This window comes from Halichoeres trimaculatus, unplaced genomic scaffold (genome assembly GCF_033239565.1).
Source record: "Halichoeres trimaculatus isolate MK-OKI-2021-1 unplaced genomic scaffold, fHalTri1.1 fHalTri1_scaffold_18, whole genome shotgun sequence".
Classification (NCBI taxonomy): Eukaryota; Metazoa; Chordata; class Actinopteri; order Labriformes; family Labridae; genus Halichoeres; species Halichoeres trimaculatus.
Genome location: NW_027437196.1, coordinates 29,378,903 through 29,401,645, shown reverse-complemented (window position 1 = coordinate 29,401,645; position 22,743 = coordinate 29,378,903). Strand labels below are relative to the sequence as shown.

Genomic DNA, 22,743 nt, shown 5'->3' with positions numbered 1-22,743 from the left:
ATATGAACCAGCTTTATTTGCTTTCATGTAGGATATTTCTTTTTAAAGTTTTTAATTAAAATCTTACAGCATGCTGTTCAGTGACAGGCTGATTAATCTCTGTTAAAGACAGTGATCTACCTATCTTCCTCCTTTAAATGCAGAGTGACAGTGCCTGTAAATCCAAACAACTTCACCCCTTCTTTAATTCCAAAAATCCCACACTGACACGTAGAAACCTGACAGCAGTCACAAACTCATACCAAGATTGAATACTTTTGGTCAGTCCCTTTCCTCATGTTTCCCACTTATTGCTGTTTAAACCATTGTTTCCACATTAGCATAGCAAGGTGTCAGGCAGCTGAGGTGCAGAGTTTGTGAATAAGGTAAGTGGAAGGGAGGCATAACGCCCTCAAACAGTGTAAACTAACAGCATCTCTTAGTGAAGGTGCAATTATCTCTGTTTATACTGCTGTCAGTGGTCGGTCCCATTGTCTTTGTTGCACTCACCAAACTGATTACCATATTCAAATGTATGCTTTCTGTTGTGTAGTTTAAGAAATTGAACTGTGACTTGTTATGAAGGAGTAGATCTTTCCAAAAGAGAGAAGCATATTGCAGTGAACAGTGTTAAAAAGTGACTGTTCATGAAAAAAATGACTGTACCTGAAGAAAATTTAAATGTAATTGATGCAAAACTAAACTGCCAAAGCTTTCATCCAAAGAGGAAGCTTAGGAGAAAAAAATGAACAGAAACAAGTTTGAATTTCACCTCATTCTTAAACACATAATTTACCTTTTCTTTGGCTCCTTTCTGTGTCATTTATTGTAGAACTTGTACCAGAATCGGTTCCTGGGTCTGGCGGCCATGGCCTCACCGACCCGCAGCAGCCAGAACCGCCAGCGCTGTAAGGATGTGGTTCGTCACAGCTACGGCCCGGAGAGCTTTGCCGTCAATGGTCTGAACCAGGAAGCCTTCATGCTGGGGCTGTCCCGGTCCACCAGCGACACTGATCTGGTTTCTCCAGATGCTCGCTCCACCCTCACCATCAGCTCCTCCCACTACACCATCGGCCAGTCGGAGGGCCTGGTGATCACGTGGGACATCAAGGAGGAGGTGGATGCTGGAGACTGGATCGGCATGTACCAAGTTGGTGAGTGCGAAATGATGAGGAGACAATGATTATTCAAGTTTCTTTTTTAACACTTAGGATTTATTTTCATGTCTTTCATTCAGAAACAACAGAAGACAGAGAACAACAAACAAACAAAAGATAATAAAAAACATAAACACCAACATCATTGCAAGGCGTTGTACTATTCACCGTTTGGATGACTTTCACGGTCTAAGGTTTTGTACAGGATGTTTGTAAACTTTATGTTAAAGGTAGGGTCTGCAGGAATTTTTTGTTCTTATTAATAAACACAACATTCAAATTAGGCTCCTCCTCCTTGGCCCAGTGCCAGCACCAGCACACACCCACTACCAGTGGCCATAGCTACGTGAACGCACCCACTAGCCCAGCAACCACTTGTAACATTGCTTTTCTACATGGAAGAGCCTTGGAAGCTGTGCACCCGACTTAGCATGTAAGCACAAGCTAACCACAGGTGTTTGACATACCTGGTTAGCAGAAAGCCAACTTATGTCACTCTCCGTCCTGCTGCTCTCCAAGTTCCCAAAAGAGAGCGAAAGTGGAGCTAAGCTTCACCCTCGCTTAGGAAAAAGCTTTATCTGTTTGCCGTTTCGTTTCACTTTGGTTGTGTTATCCTTCCTCCTGCTACGTCCAATATTGTAGCTGCTCAGGAAAGTATCACCACTTGCTAATCATCAACTCACAAATTCACTTGTGCACTGGGTGCTCTGTGATTGGCTTATGCAACCACACCTACTCTCCACCCTAGAAATGACCCGATTCAACCAAAATATCAACATTCAGGCTGAGGAGGGGGTTGAGGCAGACACAGACACTGACACACATGTATAGAGGCTCAGATGAGACGATTGAGCAGAATTATTCCTGTAAAAGTTGAGATTACTTTCTGGGAAAACTCTGCAGACTCTGCCTTTAAGTCAGCTTTAGGTTGGTAATGTTTTAGCTGTAGGATGGGGAGCAGCCATCCCACACATCCTCTGTTCCGAGAAGAATTGTGTCCATTTTTCCACCTTGTGATAAACAAATCATAATTATTCAAAATCTTAGCAGGGAGGTCATTTTTTACATCTCGTGAATTTCTTTTAGTATTTCAAACCTTTTTTTTTTTTACTGTGGGTGCATCTGCCTCTTTCTATCTATGGGTGATTGATTTTTTAGCAGCAATAATAAACAAGTGTCTCATGTTAAGTCATCTGGCAGGTCATCCAGGTAAAGAAAAACAAAAGTTGGATGGGAATGAGGATCCCAGAATTTGTTTCATAATGTTTGAAACATTTGTCTTAAACTCTGAGAATTTGGGCATTTGCAATAAAAATGGTGTTGATCGGCTCCATCAGTTCCACAGTTTCTCCAACAGAAATGATTTCTGGGTGCAGAATATTTTCCTGTTTTAGGAGTAATGAAATAACATACAAGATTCTTCCAACCAATTTCATGTCAATACACAGAACAAGGAGTTGAAAAGGTGTTGTAGTGTTTTTTTTTCTCTTCTTTTCTGTTCTGTTGTTTCATCATTCAACTCTTCTTCCCATCTCTCCTGTGTCTCTTGTTCATGGTGTGAGGTACTTCCTCTTCCCTCTCTAATCTCAGGGTGGAGTTTTTAAATAAGGGATTTAAGTTTTACACTACACATGAAACAGATCTTAATCTGCTTTGGGTTTTTTTTTTAACTAATATTTTAAGTGTTAGGGAAACAAGCCCCCTCAAATCTTTTATAAAGAGTTAATCTCAGCACAGTCTCTCCCCCTGTTGTGCCTTTCATGAGGAGATTAATCAACACACTTTAAAACACAAACTCACAGAGAGGCTTCTAAATGTCTCGACTGAGGCGTCTTTTTCCTCAATCATATAAATCTGTTCTTATCTCTGTTATAAATCCACTCTTACCCTCGACTCAGAAGGCTGTAAAACCTTTTTTCAGTATGTCGTTAGCAGCGGTCCTTCTCCGCATGTGGCTCGTGTGCAGTGAATATTAACTAGGAAGTAAAAGTGTGAGTTTTTCAAACATTTTGCTGATGAGGAAAGAGAAAGAGGGAGGCAGAGTGAGCAGCTGTGTGCACAGAGCAGGTGTGTGGGTCTGTGTGAGTCAGCTAAAGACAGTTAATCAGATTAAATTAGTTTGAGAATCAATCTTTGAGGGAAAGAAGTGGCTACAGTTAAAACTTTGAAGTTACAACAACAACTGTAAATTTAAACACAGTCATCTTATCTGTAATGTGATGCTAGTACTAGTAGAATCAGTGAATTACCAAGCCTGCAGTTAGTTAGATGTTTTTATTTGCTCATCAGCACCAACCTGTAACCCTCACCTCAGAGGTTAGAGCATCAAAGCTACTGTGAAGATATTATGCTTGTATGGATGGATGGATTTTACACTGCCTGGCCAAAAAGTCCCCTCCAAAAAAAGGTCACACACTGTAATATTTTGTTGGACCGCCATTAGCTTTGATTACAACACGCATTCACTGTGGCATTTTTTTGATAAGCTTCTTCCAGTGTTGCATTAATGTTTCACCAAGATGTTCATTGATGATAGTAGAGTCTGACTGCTGAGCAAAGCCTTCTCCAGCACATCCCAAAGATTCTCAATGAGGTTAAAGTGATACTCCTGGATGGAACAAGTTGGGTTCTATCACAAGGTTTAGGGCAGAAATTACCCCTACAGCAGTGTTTTTGTGCAGCAGAAGCCCAGAGCGCACGCACCAAACACCCCCTCCCTGCTCCTCTGCCGGTTTCCTCTGCACTCAGACGGGGCCATATTTTACTTGACCAAAAACACAAATAAACAGACTCCCACCGAAAAAATCTGATATCTGTCTGCATTCATGCTTTATTTAGAGAATTGTCAGCGTGTTACTTTCACACAAAAACACCACTAAATAAGGCTCTAGTTCTCATCGTGTCTCTTCGTCCTGGCAGACTACCTGCGTTTGTTTATATCTGGCACGCCGTGCGCATGGACTGATACACTAAGCGGCAAGCGCCTTGCAGCCAGCTGTGGCACTGCAGTGGAGGTAGCGCCGTTTTACGACACGATAAGAACTAGAGAACTAGACCACGGGATGTGTCTTTCCACATGGTTGCTGAAGAAATGGGAAGCAACTCATTTCACCAGTTGGGGTTAAATAACTTGTTGACAGCTGAGAGATAATCACCCATGCAGTAATTATCCAATAGGAGGCTCCCACCTATTTGCTTAGTTAAATCCAGGTGGTGACTTTTGTTTTGGCCAGGCAGTGTGTCTTCCAGAGTAAAACCAAACTGATGTGCAAACCCAGCGTCCCTGTCAGACAGAAACACTCAGTCCTAGCCTGGATCTTGTGGTGGAGGAGCAGACAGAGGTCTGCTGTGGGTCTTGTACTCTTGAGTCCGGCTGATGATTCGAAAGCTGACACCAGGGTGTTGCGTGACAGACAGCTGTCTGCTTGTGCTGTCACTTCCTCCTCACACATCGCCGTCACACTGTGCCTGACTGAGCCAGTCTCTGCCCTCCCTACCTGTGATACTCAAATGTTTGTCACTTTTGGACATTTTGCTGTAATTAATTATATTAATAAATGATCGATGATTGCAGATTGGGCCAGACTCTGACAGGACTAAAATCATTAAAGAATCTAGATGTTGGTATTTCCATGGAGCTTACATTTTGTCACCCTGTCACAGCAAAGCCAGCAGTGTCACGACAGGATCCGTCAGGCATTGAGTTTCTGATGTTCATAGTCGTGATGTTGAAACCTCAACATGTGAAAAACACCACAAACACCTGATCTGAAACACTTTAATGTGTCAGGACTGCTTAATGTGATAACTGAGAGAAAGAACCAGTTCTAGCTGAGCTCCTGTAACGTGTAATGAGAAACGGGTCATAAAAATGACTGACTGTGATAATTCTTCAGGGTTGGGATGATGTTGTAATTTCATTAGTTTTATCTCTTTTCCCCAGATGAGACTTTGTCTGAGAACTTTCTGGACTATAAGAACCGAGGTATCAACGGATCTCACAAGGGACAGATCGTTTGGAAAATTGACTCCAGCGCCAACTTCAGTGACCGTAAGTAGCAAACTTTGCTCTGAATGAAATGAGTATTGTTGAAATCTGCTCAGGATGCATAATGATAAGATTTTTTTTACATCCAGGTCATATATGTATATTTTTGTTTGTTTCCATTAGAATTTTGTCCTTGCAGTTATTATTTATGATTGTCACATGTAGCTTACCACATCCTCAGACTTGTCTCACAGGCATTAAAAACAAACCAATCACAGCAAAAATACAACAGAAACCTTTAAGATTCAGCTTAACTCTGTCACAGCGCCAGATCCAATAGGTTTATATTCAAGTCAGTGTGTCTGCTCACGCCAGCTCTGCTCCATTGCAGTCCAGCTGCCTCCCAGCTCCAGCAGGTTGGAGCTGTCCAGACCAGATAACAAGCTCTAACAAGTAATGTTTCAATTTGAGCAAGGCACATCGAGCAAGACAGGAAGGCCTAGTTTCCACCAAGTGGTTCAGTTTTGTTTGTCTCAGTACAGCACACATTTTGTGGCATTTCCTTTGACCAAAACCGTGACAGGTCCCCAAAGTACAGTAGTGACCCGCACCGTCCCACTTTTTGGTACTCTTTTGTTGGGGAGCCAGACATACTGATTCGACCCCCAGAAGGTGGAGCTAGAAACACTGCAGTCTGTTGATTGGTTGAAAGAATCGTCACTTCCTGTGGTGGTATATTTCTCTTGGCGGCACACAGTCTTCTCTGAAACAAAGCTTGATTCTTCTTTGTAACAAAAAGAAACATGCCTATCACAAAGAAGACGGATTGCTGGATGTCTTCCATCGTTGCTCTTTGTTTACTGTGTTGCGTTATTCTTCTTCATTGGATTTATTAGCTGGGTATAATGTGTGGTGCTGCTATGCCGTCACACTATTACGTAGCTGATATGTCTATTGGCATCTGGTTTGCACGCTGCCTACCCAAAAGGGCACGGTTGGCTGTGGAAACGCAAACAGGCTGAGGCTTTACCAATCCAACCTGTACTAAACTGTACTTATCCACACCGGACCACTTGGTGGAAACAGGGCTAAAACCACATCAAAAGTCAGCCAGTATATTTCAAAGTAGAAAAAACCAGGCAAGACCATATGGTATTTATCTTTTTCTACAACAACAGACAGAACGTAGTGAGCAGAGCCAGACCAGGAGTCAGCAGGTTTGAGGTTTTACAGCCCAAAGAAAAATGAGGAGGGGATCGTCATTGGGGTAAGAATTGAGGGAACTCTTTGGTCTGTGACTGCTGCTGTCTGAAGGTCCTATAACGTGCTGGACTGAACATGCAGCCGGTGTGAGCTGAGGGATGAGGGGTCATGCAGGCAACACGCAATGAAGCAGAGATGGTATGGACGTGGATCTAGTGTATTCCTGGCAGAAGCTTCATCACAAAAACAAACAAAAAAAAACTTTAATGGGCCTCATAGTCTCTGTACGGATGCTGCAGCTGAAAACAGAAGCATAATGAGACAGTGGCAAAGGCTTTGTGCAATTTGTTTATTCCCTCCCTAAAAAGTCTTTTGTCCTCACAGGTTTTCCTTAACCTTTCACGTTGAAATACAGTTTCATTTAGCAGATGTTTTTGTTATTTGAGAGCAATTACAACACAAGCAAGGATCAAGGCCAAAGGTAGCATCATATGAAAGCACCACAGACTGTTTCAGAGCCAGTCAGGAAGTCCAGCACCAGACCTTGTACTCCACATATAGAATAATATTGACCAACAGATAGAACAACCTCAGCATGTTTGGGAGCATTTGAGTTCACAGGGCTCTGATGTAAGCCTGTCTCTGCATTAAACAGCATCTTCATGCTAACAGTTAGCCGCCTTAAAGCTATCTGTTTCTCCTCTGAAGAGAGCTGTACAGCACTGAACAGCACCAAACATCATTGGCTGTAAGAATAATTACAGTAACTCCTTAGATTTAGGAGCAGCTGTGAAGCTGAACAATGTGTGGTCAGGTCGAGGTGGTCTTCATTATAGTTCGTTCAGTGTCAGTGTCTTTGGAGCCAAGTCCTTCCCACTGTGTTGCTTTTATTCTCCCTCTCAGTGAACAAAGTGGATTGAGCCTTTAAGCCCTGTAGCTGTATCAGCATGAGAAGTACCAGTCCCGGGGAAGTGAAGGGGTTTGCTTACAGAAGCACATCATTAAACGGAGAGAGGGAGAGCCCGGGCGCAGGGAGACAGTCACAAATGATGGGCTCTCACTGCGTGTAGGGACACTGGGGGATTGTGTTTATGGGTGAGGGACTTTGTGGATGCTCTCATGAATCAGAATAAATGTATGAGCAGAAAGCTGTCCAGGTGTTTCCGTTTAGTAACACCAGCGTTTGTATCACAGGTGGAGGTGTTTTCTCAGACTGGAGCTGTGATGTTTAACTGGTCCAGGTATTCACAGCAGAGAGTTACTGATTGTTTCAGCAGGACTGATACCATAATTCAGGATAACTCTTCAGCTGATACAGGTCTTTTAGTGCCTCTTTGAGGCTTTCTTTGAGCTTTGTTGTTTTTACATTTTTTCCAATATTCTGTCTTCTTGAAATGACACGTGGACACATCTTACAAACTGCATGTTGCTTGTGTTTTTTTCTTTGAGACTGTATTGCTCCTGGTGATGTTTTCTTTTACACTTTATTGTGAAAACAAATTAGAGGTTGTAAACAGGAAGTCACTGATTTGACCTATCTGATGTTTTGTGACTTTCTCTGTGCAGTAAACCCTGTGGAGATGGAGGAGGCTGACATGAGAATTATGGCCAAGCTGTCATCTCTGATTGACTTTTTTTCTAGTTGACACTGATTAAATTATACGATTTATATATTCTTGAAAGTTTTTCACTTAACACTTTCTTGTATTGTGACTCTTAATTCCCCTTCAGGGATTAATAAAGTGTATTCTATGTATTTCCAATATTTAATAATACCCACAGTGCTTCTGTAATCCATGTTTCCTCTTAAAGTTCATCTTACCAGCACAAAAAAAGCCTCCAGAATCATGTACCAACATGGTTGTGGGTTAGAACCCCAATAGATCGGCAGTTTGTCAAATACTCAGACCAACAGCAATGCCACGTTCAAAGCCTCTTAAATCACCTTTTATTTTTATCCTGAGGCTCAGTTTGAACTTCAGCAGCTTGTCTTCATCATGTCCACATGGCTGAAAGCTGCAGAGCTGCTGCCATCTGATTGGTTGTGTTAATGAGCAGTTAAAGAGGTGTGCCTAACAAAGTTAGGAAGGAAAAAGGCAATTTTTCAAAGTTTAACAAAACAAACATATGTATCAAATTGAAGTAAAAATATTTGTTTCTCTATCAGAACAGAGTCATCTTTATTTTTTACTTTCCTTGGGTTAAAGGTGTATCTGAGTTATTCTATTAGACCACATTTAACATTACTCAAGCCTAAGCGCTTGGACTGCAAATTTTTGCAATCAAGTCGGCAGAAAATCAACTTAAAACCACCTTTCTAGACAGCTTTCAAGACATGACACCTACCATTTTAATCTCTCTGTTTTCTGATAATTGTTATCAGTGTTATGAACTCATGTCTGTAAAGTGTCTCTTAGTACTTTGAAAGCACTATATAAATCTGATGTCTTAGCATTAATATTATTATGATTATTGATTCAGTCATTTGTCATACCTTTGTGTAATTCAGTGATTGTTACCTGTAGAGACTCAAAGCATCTTATCAAACTGCAGCTTCCTGCTGACTGTTAGAGTGGATATTTCAGTTTCCTTCACTGTGTGACTGTATGAACAGTAATGTCTCTGGAACTTAACCCAGAGCTCCCTGTTCTCCATCAAAGGAGCCTTGAACCCAACACTTTCACTGTTTTGACCATGTGGCTGTTGAAAAAATATCAAGTGCTGTGGTTTTCTGTTTCCCTCCTCTGTGATGCATGTAAATGAGGTACAGACACACTTAAGGACACACAATCACCTGCATGGGGTGTTTTGTGTGTTCCCCCTCTGCCCGTCACGTCAGAGTGTGTCTGACCAATCAAGCACAAAAACATGGAGCTTTGGTCTGACCTTAATCTCCCTGTGTCACCCAGGCCTTTGGCTTTTGTGCTCCACTTCCCCTGTTTACCACAGATTACCCAGTCCCAGATAAATTAATGTCACCTTTAAGCTAACTGTGATAACTGAGTGAAGTGGCTTCTTACATCACATCACTGAGCTTTCTCTGTCCTTAAGGCTGAAATAAGTGTGGTTTAACTGGAGATACACCGCCTTTGGTTCACTGTAGGATTGTACTATAATATGATTTTCAAATTTTATAGAGAAATAAGAGAAAAGCCAAATTGTGAATTAATGAATTTATTGAAATTCTCCAACAGTAAAAAAAAAAATCTCTTCTGTCTTTATAACGGTTCATACATTGTTCAAATAAATAGATACAATAAATAAAATAACAGCACAGATAATTTTAAAATAAAGTTACTTAGAAAATGACTTTTTTGCCACTCTTGTAGTATTTACAAATATGTTGTGTATACATTTATATAATTACTATTTCACTATTATTATTTCGCTTTTATAGTCTTAACAAATATTTGATCATTTTTTATGTTCTTTTATTGTCTTTTTATTTTTGTAGTATTTGTAGATATGTTTGAACATTTTTATTATTATTTAACTATTATCATTTGATAGTATTCACGGGTATTATTATTATTATAAGGGCTGTCATTTTACTGCATTAATTAGATTAATTAATTTCACCGCAAATTAACGCATTATAAAAATTAGTGCAGATTAATCTGGATCCCAAACCCGCCGGGTTCAAAGACGCACTTATTTTCAAATGTCTGGCATTCACAAACCGTTTGTCCTATTCAAAAGCTGTAACAAAGTGGTGTTCTCGTCAGATTCTCAAATTTCCGGCGGTCCCTGTATGCATCACACATGACATCAGCAACATGCTTTAAACCGGGGGGGAAGCGGATGCCTTCTGCTGTCCACATCTCGTTTATTCACGTCATTTTTGAAAATTGGCAGAAATTCAACCGTTTGCTCTAGCTCAATTCTGCAAAAAACAGATAATTCTTCACTCTTTACTGCTTTAAACAAGCCCGGAAAGATCGATATTTGTCATGTATCATCTGTCTTGTGTCATGTTTCAGCTTGGGGCTGCTCTGCACCAATGAGCAACAGTTTGTGTGTTCAAAAATCAAATTAGCTTATCTTAAGTGCAGGAATGTGTAGAATTTGAAAAGATAGAACCATAAAACTTTTTTCATGTGTTTCTTATGCCTCATGGTACCTAAAAATAAATTTAATGTCTTTTAATGTAATTTTAATGTCCTGGAATTCAAATTCTTTATTTTGGGACCTTAAGCAGATATGAGATTAAAATGCGATTAATTAGTTTAATTAATTACAAATCCTGTTATTAATTAGACTATTTTTTTAATCGCCTGACAGCACTAATTATTATTATTATTATTATTATTATTATTATTATTATTATTATTATTATTATTATTATTGTTATTATTACATCCTTTTTTAAATTATTTATTTGTTTATTTCTATTTTAACACAAAAAAAGATTTTTTTTTTATGCATGTAAATTTTGAAATCCAGGTAAGAATAAAAAAGAGTGGAATAAATCTTTTTGTTGGTGAAAGAAACTTATCCATATTTGTTTCCTCTCTCTCTGTCTTTTTCCCCCTCAGCTGAGACCCAGGTCTGCTTCAGGTACTACCACGGTGTCACCGGAGCACTGAGAGCAACCACACAGAGCGTCACCATCAAGAAGGGCTCTCCTCCAGTAAGTGCCAACACATGGTGGTTACTGTGTGACTGCAGCATCCTGAATTAGCTCCCCTACTGGTCTTTGTTCAGTTTGAGTAGTTTTTCAGACAGACAAGAGATTTCCTTCTTTTAAATCTGAGCTTTAAGAAGGATTCTGTTGAGAGCTTATCTCTTTGACACAAGTGATACAGCATCAGATATTCAGGAATAATGAAGAGAGAGCTTAGCAGCATGACAAAGCTTTAGGTTCAATCACACACGATGGTGGAGCTGGGCAGAGCTGCAGTGCCATTCAGCTGAAGCCATTGCTCAGGGATTTGGCTGCACTTTGGCAGAGACACTGTAATTGTTTCCATGAGGAGATTTTACAGCCCACATTTCCTTCTAAACATGTAGTGCCTGAGGTCAGTTGTTCTCTATATGGGACAGAAAGACTTCTTCATGCTATGTAGAACAAAAACTGATAAAGAATTGAAACTTTCTTTTTTTCTGTTCGGGAAGTTCAGAAAGTTCCCTGAGGAACATGACACAGGTGTTAATGGGCTCTCACCTGCCACGACACATTGAGGTTACACTCAGATGATTTGTCATTGACCTTAAAGAGGTTTTAACTCTGTTTGACATTTGACGCCTTGTAGTTGTTTACACAGAGGTAAGGTGTTGTGTGGTGATCACAAAGTTTATGAAAGAGTCATTTAAAGGTGCTGGGTGGACTATCAGGAAAAGTTAGTGTTCTTCAGGGATTTTGGGCTCTAATTTCGTAGACCAGGCGCAAGCGCACGCGCACCTGCCCTGCGCCGGCCTTCGCTGTGCGGACAGGGCATGACCAGCGCACTTTGCAAGTTTCCTGCAGTGCCAAGAGAGGCGCAGACAAGGCACAAAGGAGCGCAGAGGTGCGCGTCCACGCCTCCCTCCGCGCAAATGGCAGAGAGGGAGGAGAAAAGCCGTGAGTTGGTTTAACACAGCCGAGCGCTGTTTTCACCAATCAAATGAGCGCCTCTCTTTGCCTTTATATGCGCTGCAGCTGAGGCGCAGTGTCTGATTGGTCTGACTGATCCCCAGCACCGCGGAAACAGCGTGCTGGAGAGACCCGTTAGCGGAGATGGTCAGAGCCGCTGTCCCTGCAGCAGGAGAATGGACAGCGGGCGCATTGGAGGACATGAAGCGCGTCACCGTGTGGGCCAGCTCCCAGGACAGATGTAATCTGTTCCTTTGTCATTAATAGGAGTAAAAAATGAAGAGACAGTTACACAGCTGGCTTATCCATTCAGAATACTTTAGATCCACCTGCACTCCTGGTTTGTCATCGCCAGATAGCAGAACCTTTGGTGATATACTGTATACTCTCCCAGTGTCTCCACCTCATCCTCCTTACAATAATGTACTCCATCTTTTTAGATCAGGTTAAAAATAAAGACTAAAACAGAGAAATATGGGAAATCACGGGTAAATCCTGAGTGACATACATTTATTTTGTCTCTTTTCTTCGTCTTTTAGCTCCCTCTTTTCTTTGAATTAAATGAAATGAGAGAACCAGATATATACTCAGTATCAGATGTTAAGGCTGTTTATTGTTTAATTATAAGATGTGCATCAAACTTCCAGCTGCCGTCAGGTTAACTTTCCATTATGACAAACGGCTTTAATCTGACATCAGATGTGTTGGGACAGTTAATATAGATACAAATGTATATGCTGGTTCAGATGGTTACATTAAATAGGGATTGCTGTGATTGTTTACTGCATTAAAATGTGCCTGACACTCTGGAAACCTGCCTCTGAGGCTTTGATGACATGTGCACACATGTGCGCCTGTCACCAAATTACAGTTGCGTGGGGTGCGCTCTGCTTTGCGCTGAGAATAGACCAGGTTGGAGCTGGCGAGCTTTCAGCGCACTTTCTGCACTGTTTTTGGCACAAAATTGTCACTGCAGCAACATTAATCTGCCGACACCTCCCACTGGTGCACCGTCAACTCCCCCTGGTGCGCCATCACACCCATCTCATGGCCAAATTGTCAAATTGGCAGCTCACAGTGGTGCACCGCAAAAATTTAACACTGCGCGGGGTGCGCCAGGCTTGCGCCCCCTGCACTGCGCCACGAAATTAGAGCCCAAAGACTCTGTTTCTCATGAGCACTTGCACCCACTGTTGTTAGGCAAGTGTCAATCTACTGCCGTTTTTCTTTTGGGCGTGGTGTTGTCATGGAGACCTGTATGTGCCATAAATCACTCCTGAGTGACCCAAACCAGGAAGCTGAGAAGTAGAATTAGGGAATAACCTATTTTAGTGCCGATAATCTCATTTTAATTTATGGATTACACATCCAGAAGTGAAACTTTTTCAAGGTCACTTGGAAAGTTCTCACAGAAACTTAAAACAGATGGAAATTTTGCTTCTAGAAGGCAACAATCCTCGTGTAACCTGCACCTTCACTTTCAAAGAACAGAAAGAGGAAAAAGTAGAATGTGTGTAAGAAACGCAGTTAGCTGACTATAAAAGAAGAAACTTTCTACACCAGTCTACACTCTGTTGTGGCTCTGATCACAGTCATGCTGCCTGCTGCGGTGTGATGTCAGATGAAACCATAACTCCCACAGGCAAGACAATGTAGTCGTGTTAATCACTCGTACTTATTGCTGTGCCTGCCAGACATCTATCTGCACAGGAAGCGATAATCCCTGCCACAGTCATGAAAAACTGAGTTGGACGAGAACCAAGGAGAGTGAAAACTGTAACTCTATAACCCTGAATGGCAAAAAAGGGAATTAAGAAATAAAATTAAACAAGGGAAATATGCCAGTGAAAATATCTGACAAAGACCAGGCTGAAGTAATAAAGCTTTGATCATTCAGCTTTTACATAAACATCATCTACAGTAGCATTTATACTGGCATCTACTGTTTTGATAGTGTGTTAAAAAAAAAAAAGAAACATTAACTGGTCAGAAAAAGCACAAACAGACACACACACTGAAAGACTTCTGTCATTAAGAAACGTGTTTCTGCTAAAGAAAGGCAGCAGTATGTTTTTCATTCAAACCAGGTGACTCTGCAGACACAGTTTGTAACCCATGACCTGTGCGTTACTCTGCCTGACAGCACCTGGCAGTTTGTCAGTCAGGGTCCGCAGCATAAACCGGATAACAAGAAAAATCTCCAACCATCAGCAGTTCAGTCCTGCCGCTGCCCTTCTGAAGCCTTTATCAGTCAGGGCCGGTTATCAAGAGGGTGTCCAGCTGGGCGATTGGATTTCAGTGTTTGCCTCCCCGTTCTGCTGCTGTCGGCCCCTGGAAATGCTGATGGGCCCAGAACTTGATCTGTACTTGCTTCCGGAGGACAAAGGCATAAAAATAACCACCATGGGAAGGGATACAGGGAGGGAGGGACTAGTAGAGATAGCAGGAAAGAGTCTAGTTCAGGTGGACCATTCAGGTGTTTGAGAGGAAAGGACCAGATTGGACTGCTGGTGGCCAACACGAGGAAGAGTGAGGAGGAGAGGAAGAGTGGAAAACATGGACAGACGGGACAGGAGTGATGGGGGATTTTCCTGCTTTGGCTGCTGTTTGCTGTAGCTGGTTGGGAGTGTGAGACAGCACAGACGGAGGAGACAGAACTTTTGATTGTGTATGTGTGTGATGGACGGGATGTGTCTCCAGCTGGGACTGCTGTCTCCCAGTCATCCTGAGAGACGGAGTGGGTGGAGGACGAGGCTCAGCTGGATAGCCAGGGTAAACATTGTTCTCATGCCTTTATTCTCGTCTTACACTTTGACAAGTCATGTTTCCTTAACCTGCTTGCAGCACGTTGGTTAGTGACAAATTCAGCTTTTCTGTGTGTAGAACACCTCATGATAATTCACTTCAGTGTAATGATTACCCATGGAATATAAAGTTAAACTTAAAACCTACCATTGGTGTGCAGAAACTGTAATTAAAGCCACCATCCAGTAATATTAAAACATTGATGTCATATCTTTGTGTTAAAACTGTGGAATTCACCCCGAGTCACAGATAAAATCAGAAAGTTTCAATTAAACTTATTTATTTCTTCATCTTTTTGCACTACAATCAAAACGAATAACTTTCTCCATTATATTCACCCAGAATTTAATGGATTTGATTCAGATGGTAGGGTCAGGATTTGGCATCAACAACATGTATGCATGGATCCATCCTGCCTTGTATCAACGGTTCAGGCTGCTGCTGCTGGTGTAATGGTGTGGGGGATATTTTCTTGGCTCACTTTGGGCCCCTTAGTACCAACTGAGCATGGTTTAAAGTCCACAGCCTACCTGAGTATGGTTGCTGACCATGTCCATCCCTTTATGAGCACAGTGTACCCATCTTCTGATGGAGACTTCCAGCAGGATAATTGGGGTGTAATCATCCATCGATATAGATCGATACATTGATTGGATAAGCGATGATCCAATCACATCGATGGAAAGTGGAAACATCGATCAACATCGTGGTACATGTACGCCTTTATTTTGAAATCCCGACCAGACACGCATGTCCGTTTCTGTCCAACCGCAAGTCGTTCTGAAGTTTCCTCTCAAGCCTCACGCACTCAGCGTATGAAACACACATTTGAACCTTTTCACTCTCTGACACGCTACGCCTGATATTTCTCCTGCTGTAAAATGTACTGTTTAGCGCCCACTGAGTCACACCGCTGTAGGCCAACGTGTAGCAAGACGCTGTTGGCATCACAGAGCTACAAGGAAGCCAGACATATCGGCCAATCATAAAATAGCTCTCCTGTATCCGGGTAAGATACGGTCGACCTGACTGCAGAGGATGCATGCTGCACACACGACAGGAGTTCATCATCACACGGCTGCAGTGAGTTATCTCATGATTTGATTTTGTAGCCACTGATTCATGAAATTTCATAAAGTTAAAAAGTAAAACGGCGAGAGCTTCGTGTCATTCCTCCTCCACATCAACTATTACACAGTGAAACAAAGTCTGATCACACTGACATACAAACTGTGGTTTTCAGGCATCACAGTAAAAAAAAAAACTATTAATGTTAAGTTTGTTAAGTTAATAGTTCTAATTTTGAACAATAGAAATGTTTGGGTTTCATTAAAAACAAAGCTTCACATTTTTGGTTTGATAGAAAATGGTCAAATGTTGGAGGTCAATAATAAAGTTTTTGTAATCAGTCATTTTTAATTCTAGTGTTGCATCATTACTTGATATAATAAACAAACATTACAGTATAACAGTCAGACCCAAAAGGTAATTGTGGGGCAAAAAAGTACCTTACCTGGATTTAACCAGTTTTAATTTTAAAACATAATTAGATCATACAGATGGCTATAATCCTCTACAAACTATCATACCCAAAGGTCAGCACATCGTTCCACATTTCAGTAATAAACTATCAAAATTGTTTTGTATTTCTTTCTTTCCTCAGGTGAAATGTTGCTGATTGTGTTCAGTGAGGACATAATATCGTCTTAAATCAATCGAAGGCCCCTGAATCGTATTGTATCGTATCGTAGCGTAGTGTAGCATAGCGTAGCATAGCGTAGCATAGCGTAGCATAGCGTAGCGTAGCGTGACAGACTTTGTGATATCGGCAAATATCATATCATTGTCAAAAGAATCCATATTGTAGCGTATCGTCATGAAACTGGTGATTTACACCCCTACAGGATAAGGCTCCATGTCATAAAGCTGGAATCATCTCAGACTGCTTTCTTCAACATGACAATGAGTTCCCTGTACTCAAATGTCCTCCACAGTCCCCAGATCTCAATCCAATGGAGCACCTTTGGGATGTGGTGGAATGGGAGATTCTCATCATGGATGTCAGCCACAGACCTGCAGCAACTGTGTGAAGCTATCATGTCAATATGGACCAAACTCTCTGAGGATTGTTTCCAGTACCTTGTTGAATCTATTCCACGAAGGATTAAGGCAGTTCTGAAGGGAAAAGGGGTCCAACCTGTCCGGGAGATCAAGTTTTCTGTGGTGATGAGATGTGAGTCATCAGCAGGAATAACAGAGAAACTACTGGATGCTGACTATCAGCAGTTTAAAGAAATGATTAAGATCTTTCCAGCTGGTTGAAGCAAGTATATGTTAGTAAAACTTTATTGTTGTGTTTTGTTTTTGGCTGAAGAAAAGTAGGAATGCACATGAGTCACTGGGACTGACACAGTGTTTCCTTTGTGATGGATTTAGGGAGTTGAAATAATCCCTCAACATGCTGAAAAGATGTTTTTTAGCTAGATACAGACTGTGTTTGAGCCATCTCGTCCTTGGTTGAATTTTGCACACAGACTGTGGTGATAGGGTATTTGTTTCAAAGTTTGACATCCAATGTCCTCTACTGGCATTAAAGACTACCCCTACTGCTCTCAGAATACTTACAGTGGTCAGAAAGAGACATGTCAGCTGAGTTTGAGCCCTCATCCTGTGTGGGATGCATGAAACTAACCCAGAGTTTCAAGCTGTTTCCAGAGACGGATTTCCACTGCGAGCTCTGGCTGTCTCTTCCAGATTTGTCATGGATGGGAAATGCGGTGCTTTTATTGTGTAAAGTGTCTCTTCTTGCATCATTTAATATTCGTGCTGCACTTACAGGATGCACGTGAATGGTACATACTGTTCCTGCAGAAGCCTGAGTTTTCATTCGGTGGTTCTCTGCGTTTTGCAGGATGACAGTGGATTATGTAAAGAGTGGTGCAGATAGATAAGGTTGTCATTTGGTTTATCTGTGAGATTAGAATCATCCAGGAGACCCACGCTGGCACTTTTCTCTCTGACTCTTCTCAGCACGGCAGATAAGGATCTCATTAAACTGAATTTATTCAAACATCTGTCATTTCCTTTATCCCTTTCTCCTGGTTCCTCCACCAGTTTGGCTTTTTTTGTTCCCAGTCTGTTGCGTAAGCATTCAGAGCTCATGCAGAATACTGAGACGAAGCACCGCAGTGTCACACTGTCTGTTATTGTGATGTGCTCCTACATTGCATACATTTGTCACACTGCCTCTGCTTTTACAGTGAGATCTGTACAGTTTTCAGTGTATCTGTGTGGACTCTGGAGTCTTGGTGCCTGTCTTGATTTTATGCCGTGACCAACGAATCAACATATTCTGGAGATGAATTCTGTCCATGACTGTTTTAAGACAGAGATTTCCTATCAATGGCAGCTGCACTGAGACTGAGGAGAACTTCAAACTGATGCAGACCTCCCCACACTACTCATGTACTCTTTACTTTTTAGCTGTACAGAATTTTAATCTTTGCTTGTTTTTCTCATGAGTGACCTTGAGTCATGGACGTACATTACTCATGCTTTTTTCTCATCATGTTTTGTAGTTGATGTCTTTTTGTGCGCTGGAGACCACACATGTATTTTTTAGTGTTTTTCTGTTGACTCATTCTTGGTGATTTTGCTGAGATTTGCTCTGATGCTTGTTACGTAATGTGTCATGTTGGTGATCGTAGTCGACTGATATTGTCTTGGGGCTGGTGCTGCTAGTTGGAGAGCAGATGGCCACTGTTTGATGTTAAAGTTGTTTTTTGTTTTAGATTTCAATAAATACACCAGTTTAATTAAGGTAATACACATTATTTTATGCACATTAAAATATAATATAACCCAGAGCTGGGTCGTGATTTTCAAAGCTCTGAATATTAATTCCCTTTTGAAAAATCAAAATTTGTAAATACTGCCATGCTGCAAAAACCACCCCCTGGCTCTACCCCCTCCGCCCCTCTGATAGAACTGACCAATCAGAGCACAAAGGGCTGTGATGTTGCGAGGTTACTGGAGGTCATTCTCCAAACGGAGCATTTCAATGAGATCTTCAGAATGGCCTAAAATGAGGATATTGAGAACACTATTGTGGGGCAATGAAGGAACTAAATGACTTGTACTGAGGGCAGAAATGCTTTACAGACATCCTAGTCTGACATAGTGAAAAGGAGAAACAAGCATGATATGTCCTCTTTAAATAATTATTGTGTAGCATTCACCTAATGTTTTGTAAGACAGTTAAATATGTTACCTCAGTCATTCTCACTGTTTATAGTTTGGGATAAGGATGATGAGGATGATGAAGCCTCATGGCCTCATGGATGAGAGGAGAAACATCTTCACAAACTCTGAACAGTCCAGTTTCCTTGGTTTGGAGCGTTCAGAATAACTCTGACATGGATGATGAGAATTTACATGGACACAGAAAGTGGAGCAATTTTTGACTGAGAGCCCATTTAATTTTCTTTATCTATTTATTCTTTAATTATTTGAACTATATTGATATCCCATTTACTATCGTGAAAACTACACATGAGAAAAAACATTTTAATGTACTTGAAAGGGTGTATTGCATAATCATGACTATTATTATATGAGTGGTTAATTTGGTCTCAAAATAATATTGTCAATAATACCATTTATCGTCAATAATTTTGGGACAATACATCAGTAGTAATTTATTATTAATTTAAGATTCTCTATTCCCTTAATGCAAGGATGAGACTGAAAAGTATGTTTCAGAAACTTCAAGCTTTTTTAACTTGGATAACTAAAGAGCTGAGCTGCTGTAGTTTTCTTCCTTTGTGTTCTTTTAGCCCTAGCAACAGTGCACAGACATGTAAGGGATAATGTAGAGCGAGCCGGTCACTATAGAGAAATAAACACTGACAGGGTGATGCAGGACCCCGACGCGAAGCGGAGGTGAGTAGCTTATTACACGGCTACTCACTAAAAAAATCAAATACTTGACATCAAATGCTCATCTAAACATGATTTTATTGATTTACAAAAGTTGTCATTGCATCCGCTTGAAAAAATAGTCCGTTCCTTCTTACGGTTAAAACAGTAATGGAAAGCAATGGTAACTCTGAAGCGAAGATTAGCTTATTTATAATTCACATTAAACTGAACGTTTCCATTGATGGTGACGTGGGACAAGGTGAATGGGACATCTTTGGGAATATTGATGCTGACGTCTCTGTCCTCATTCATGTCCATATTTCCTCCCTGCTGTGGCCCTGCAGCTGGCATACCTATAGAAATAGTTTTTCACCGTTACAACTGCTCTCAATATTATCTCATCACTAACGCTTTAAGAGAGGCACTCACCCGATCTGCTGCTGCTGCCAGAATTAGAGGACAGGATCTTGCTCCACTTTTCCCGATCTGTACTGGTCGGAGCCCAGTAGCTTCTCAGACTGCTCTCACATCTGTGCCCTGTCACAGACATGATCTCCCTACTTGCCAGACCTGCCTGAGAGAGGAGGTGGACAGCTGTGCTCCTCAAGCTGTGATTTGTGTATCTCTTAGAAAGCCCGGCTGCCTGGCTGATTTGGGGTAACATTTTCCCGAGGTAATTGTGCCCCATGGGTTCACGAGAGTACCACACTGCTTGCCTTTTTAGTAGCTGTTGATCCTTTCTTAGTGGATGAAGGTAAAACGCTTTAGCGTCGGTAGGGCAAAGGGATAGATATTTCTTGAAACTGGCAACGGGGCAGTTTGGATTGTCAGGCTCAGCAAAGATGCATCCTCTGTAATTTTCTTTGCATGGATCTTTGGCATCTTTGTGGTTTTTTGTCTCAGAGTTGTGGGTGAGAGAAATATACTCGTTACCATGCTCGTCCTCTTTCACAATGAAAGAGTCTCTTGTCAGGTCTCGACTGCCTTCTCTCCCCCGTCTTGCGAGATGCAGCTGTACATCAAACCACATTTTTCGGACCAGTCCGACCGCTGTGTGTGGGGACAACGCCTCTGAGCACCTGAGGAGCTGCAAATCTGTGGCTGAAATGGGAGGATGATGCTGACTGACGTCTTTCCCGTTTTTACGGAGGGTTTTAATGACTGATTTAAATACCCCGTTGCTGGACTTGAAAGTAGCACAGTTCATAATATCAAATTTTGAGAAATTTCGAGATATCCCAGCCCTAATTGCAATGTAACTGGCAACTGAGTAGGTGTTGCCGCTGGAGTTTTGAACAGATGCATAAAATGATCGCAGCACCTGGTTGAGGCTTTCTGCGGAATAACCGTCAAAGTTTGTTGACATTTTCTTTTCAATTAGCCAGTCTTTAAACACATTCATGGCCCATGCCGTGTTTCGTTTAGTATTAACTTCGTGTCTGTCTTCCTCAATCTTGTCAATTTCGGTGTCATCTAATTCCTTGTGTCTTATCACCTCTCTTTCTTTCTCTTCGCTGGTTTCCTCTCTTCTTCTTTTCTTTAGCGGTGACAGGTCAGCCATCAACCATGAATCCAATGTTTCGCCTTCTCCAAATATATTAAAAGTGATTTTGGGGAAATATTCCATTTTTGATGGAGCAACGGGAAACAACAGAAAATTAAAGATGTCTTGCCGCAGGTATAATCGTTCGGCGGATTGATACATATGACGTGATTCGCCCGAGTAGTTCAGAAGCGTCCTTTGTGGTCCGCTATTCAGAATAACAGACCGTAGAATGTTGTAATTGACCAATCAGGATCGAGCATTTGACAATGCTGTGTAATAAGTTTGATTTAAAAAACATAAAATCACTCAAAGTATGGATATTGAATAAATTTTCTAAAAGAGTGATCAGTGTCGTATCAAATTATAAAAGTGTGCTATCACCAAGCAGTAGTCTGAAGACTGTTTTTTTTAAATACAAATTAAAGGAAACTCAGAGGATGTATCTGCGAGTTTAGTAATCCAACAGTTGATCTGTTTTTGTTTGTTTCCTGACATTTCTTTGTGTTAATATGAAGGGACATCAAGACAAAGACTTTCACCGAACAGCCCAGCAGTGTTTACACTCTTTTCCACTTCCTGCTCCTTCCATCAGCTCTTCTCTCTGTTTCTCCCCTCATCCCCCATGATCCTCCTCTTCCTGGCTGTAGAATCGATGTCAGGATAATGAAGACAGAGTATTGATTGCAGGACGCTTTCAGGCTGCTGAAAATGGAGCTTTGAAGAAGGCTGTTTCTCTGTGTGAAATGATTTGGTTTTTGTTTGGACATGAAAATGTGTGTATCTGTATCTCTGGGCAAAAAAAACAAAGCAGCTTTCACCAAATTAATTTTACACCAGAACATCAGTGGAAAATGTTTCATGTTTTATTAAACTGACTCTATTTGTACATGTACTTTTTGTTGTATTCCACTTTTTCCTTACTAGTTGTTTGATTTGTGACTTGTATACTAATATTAGGCTGCACTGCCCTATTTTCCTCATGGGCATCATTAAAGTTTCATCTCACGACAAAAGGAGGGAAAGACTGGTGGAGCAGAGGAGAACGTTTTCATGTTTCTGTCATTTGAAGAAAGTTCTTAACTCATCATGCCTGTTTGTGTCCTCAGGTATTAAAGCCGGTGGTTAGCCCTGAAGTCAACCATGGCCTGGGCAACAGGAGGCTCATTAACTTCTCCCTGTCAGGTGAGGCTCCAGCATCCGTCTCTATCCTTCCTTTCACCCGTTCTCTCAGAGCACACTGATCAATATGTTCACAAGCTTTGTCCTCAGGTAACCTTTTTCCTTGAACCCCCTTGCCTCGTGTGTCCAGTCGTACTTTTGTCCCTTTAAAAACAGCACCGTGCTCCAATCAGTGCCAGCTGGGTAATTACAGCATCCAGAAAATATTCACAGCCCTCACATTTTCTACAATTTGTTGTGACAGCCTCATTCCAATATGGAATAGATTAATTTTGCTCAAAATTATTGTCACAACAGCCCATAATGACATCGTGAAAATATATATATATTTTTTTTTTTTAACTTTTCAACGTTTTCATTAAAATAAAAAACTGAGACTTCCCTTACATACATA

General features: G+C 41.2%; 1 protein-coding gene across 4 annotated transcripts in view; it reads left to right on the top strand.

Moving 5' to 3' along the window:
- hecw1a (HECT, C2 and WW domain containing E3 ubiquitin protein ligase 1a) overlaps positions 1-22,743 on the top strand; it is a 110,042-nt gene that overhangs the window by 24,796 nt on the left and 62,503 nt on the right. For all 4 annotated transcript variants that reach the window (XM_074693100.1, XM_074693102.1, XM_074693104.1 and 1 more), the window contains 4 exons: positions 812-1,133; positions 5,080-5,187; positions 10,863-10,957; positions 22,277-22,352. In XM_074693100.1, coding sequence (XP_074549201.1) covers positions 812-1,133; positions 5,080-5,187; positions 10,863-10,957; positions 22,277-22,352 — 601 coding nt within the window. The remainder of the gene's footprint in view (positions 1-811; positions 1,134-5,079; positions 5,188-10,862; positions 10,958-22,276; positions 22,353-22,743) is intronic.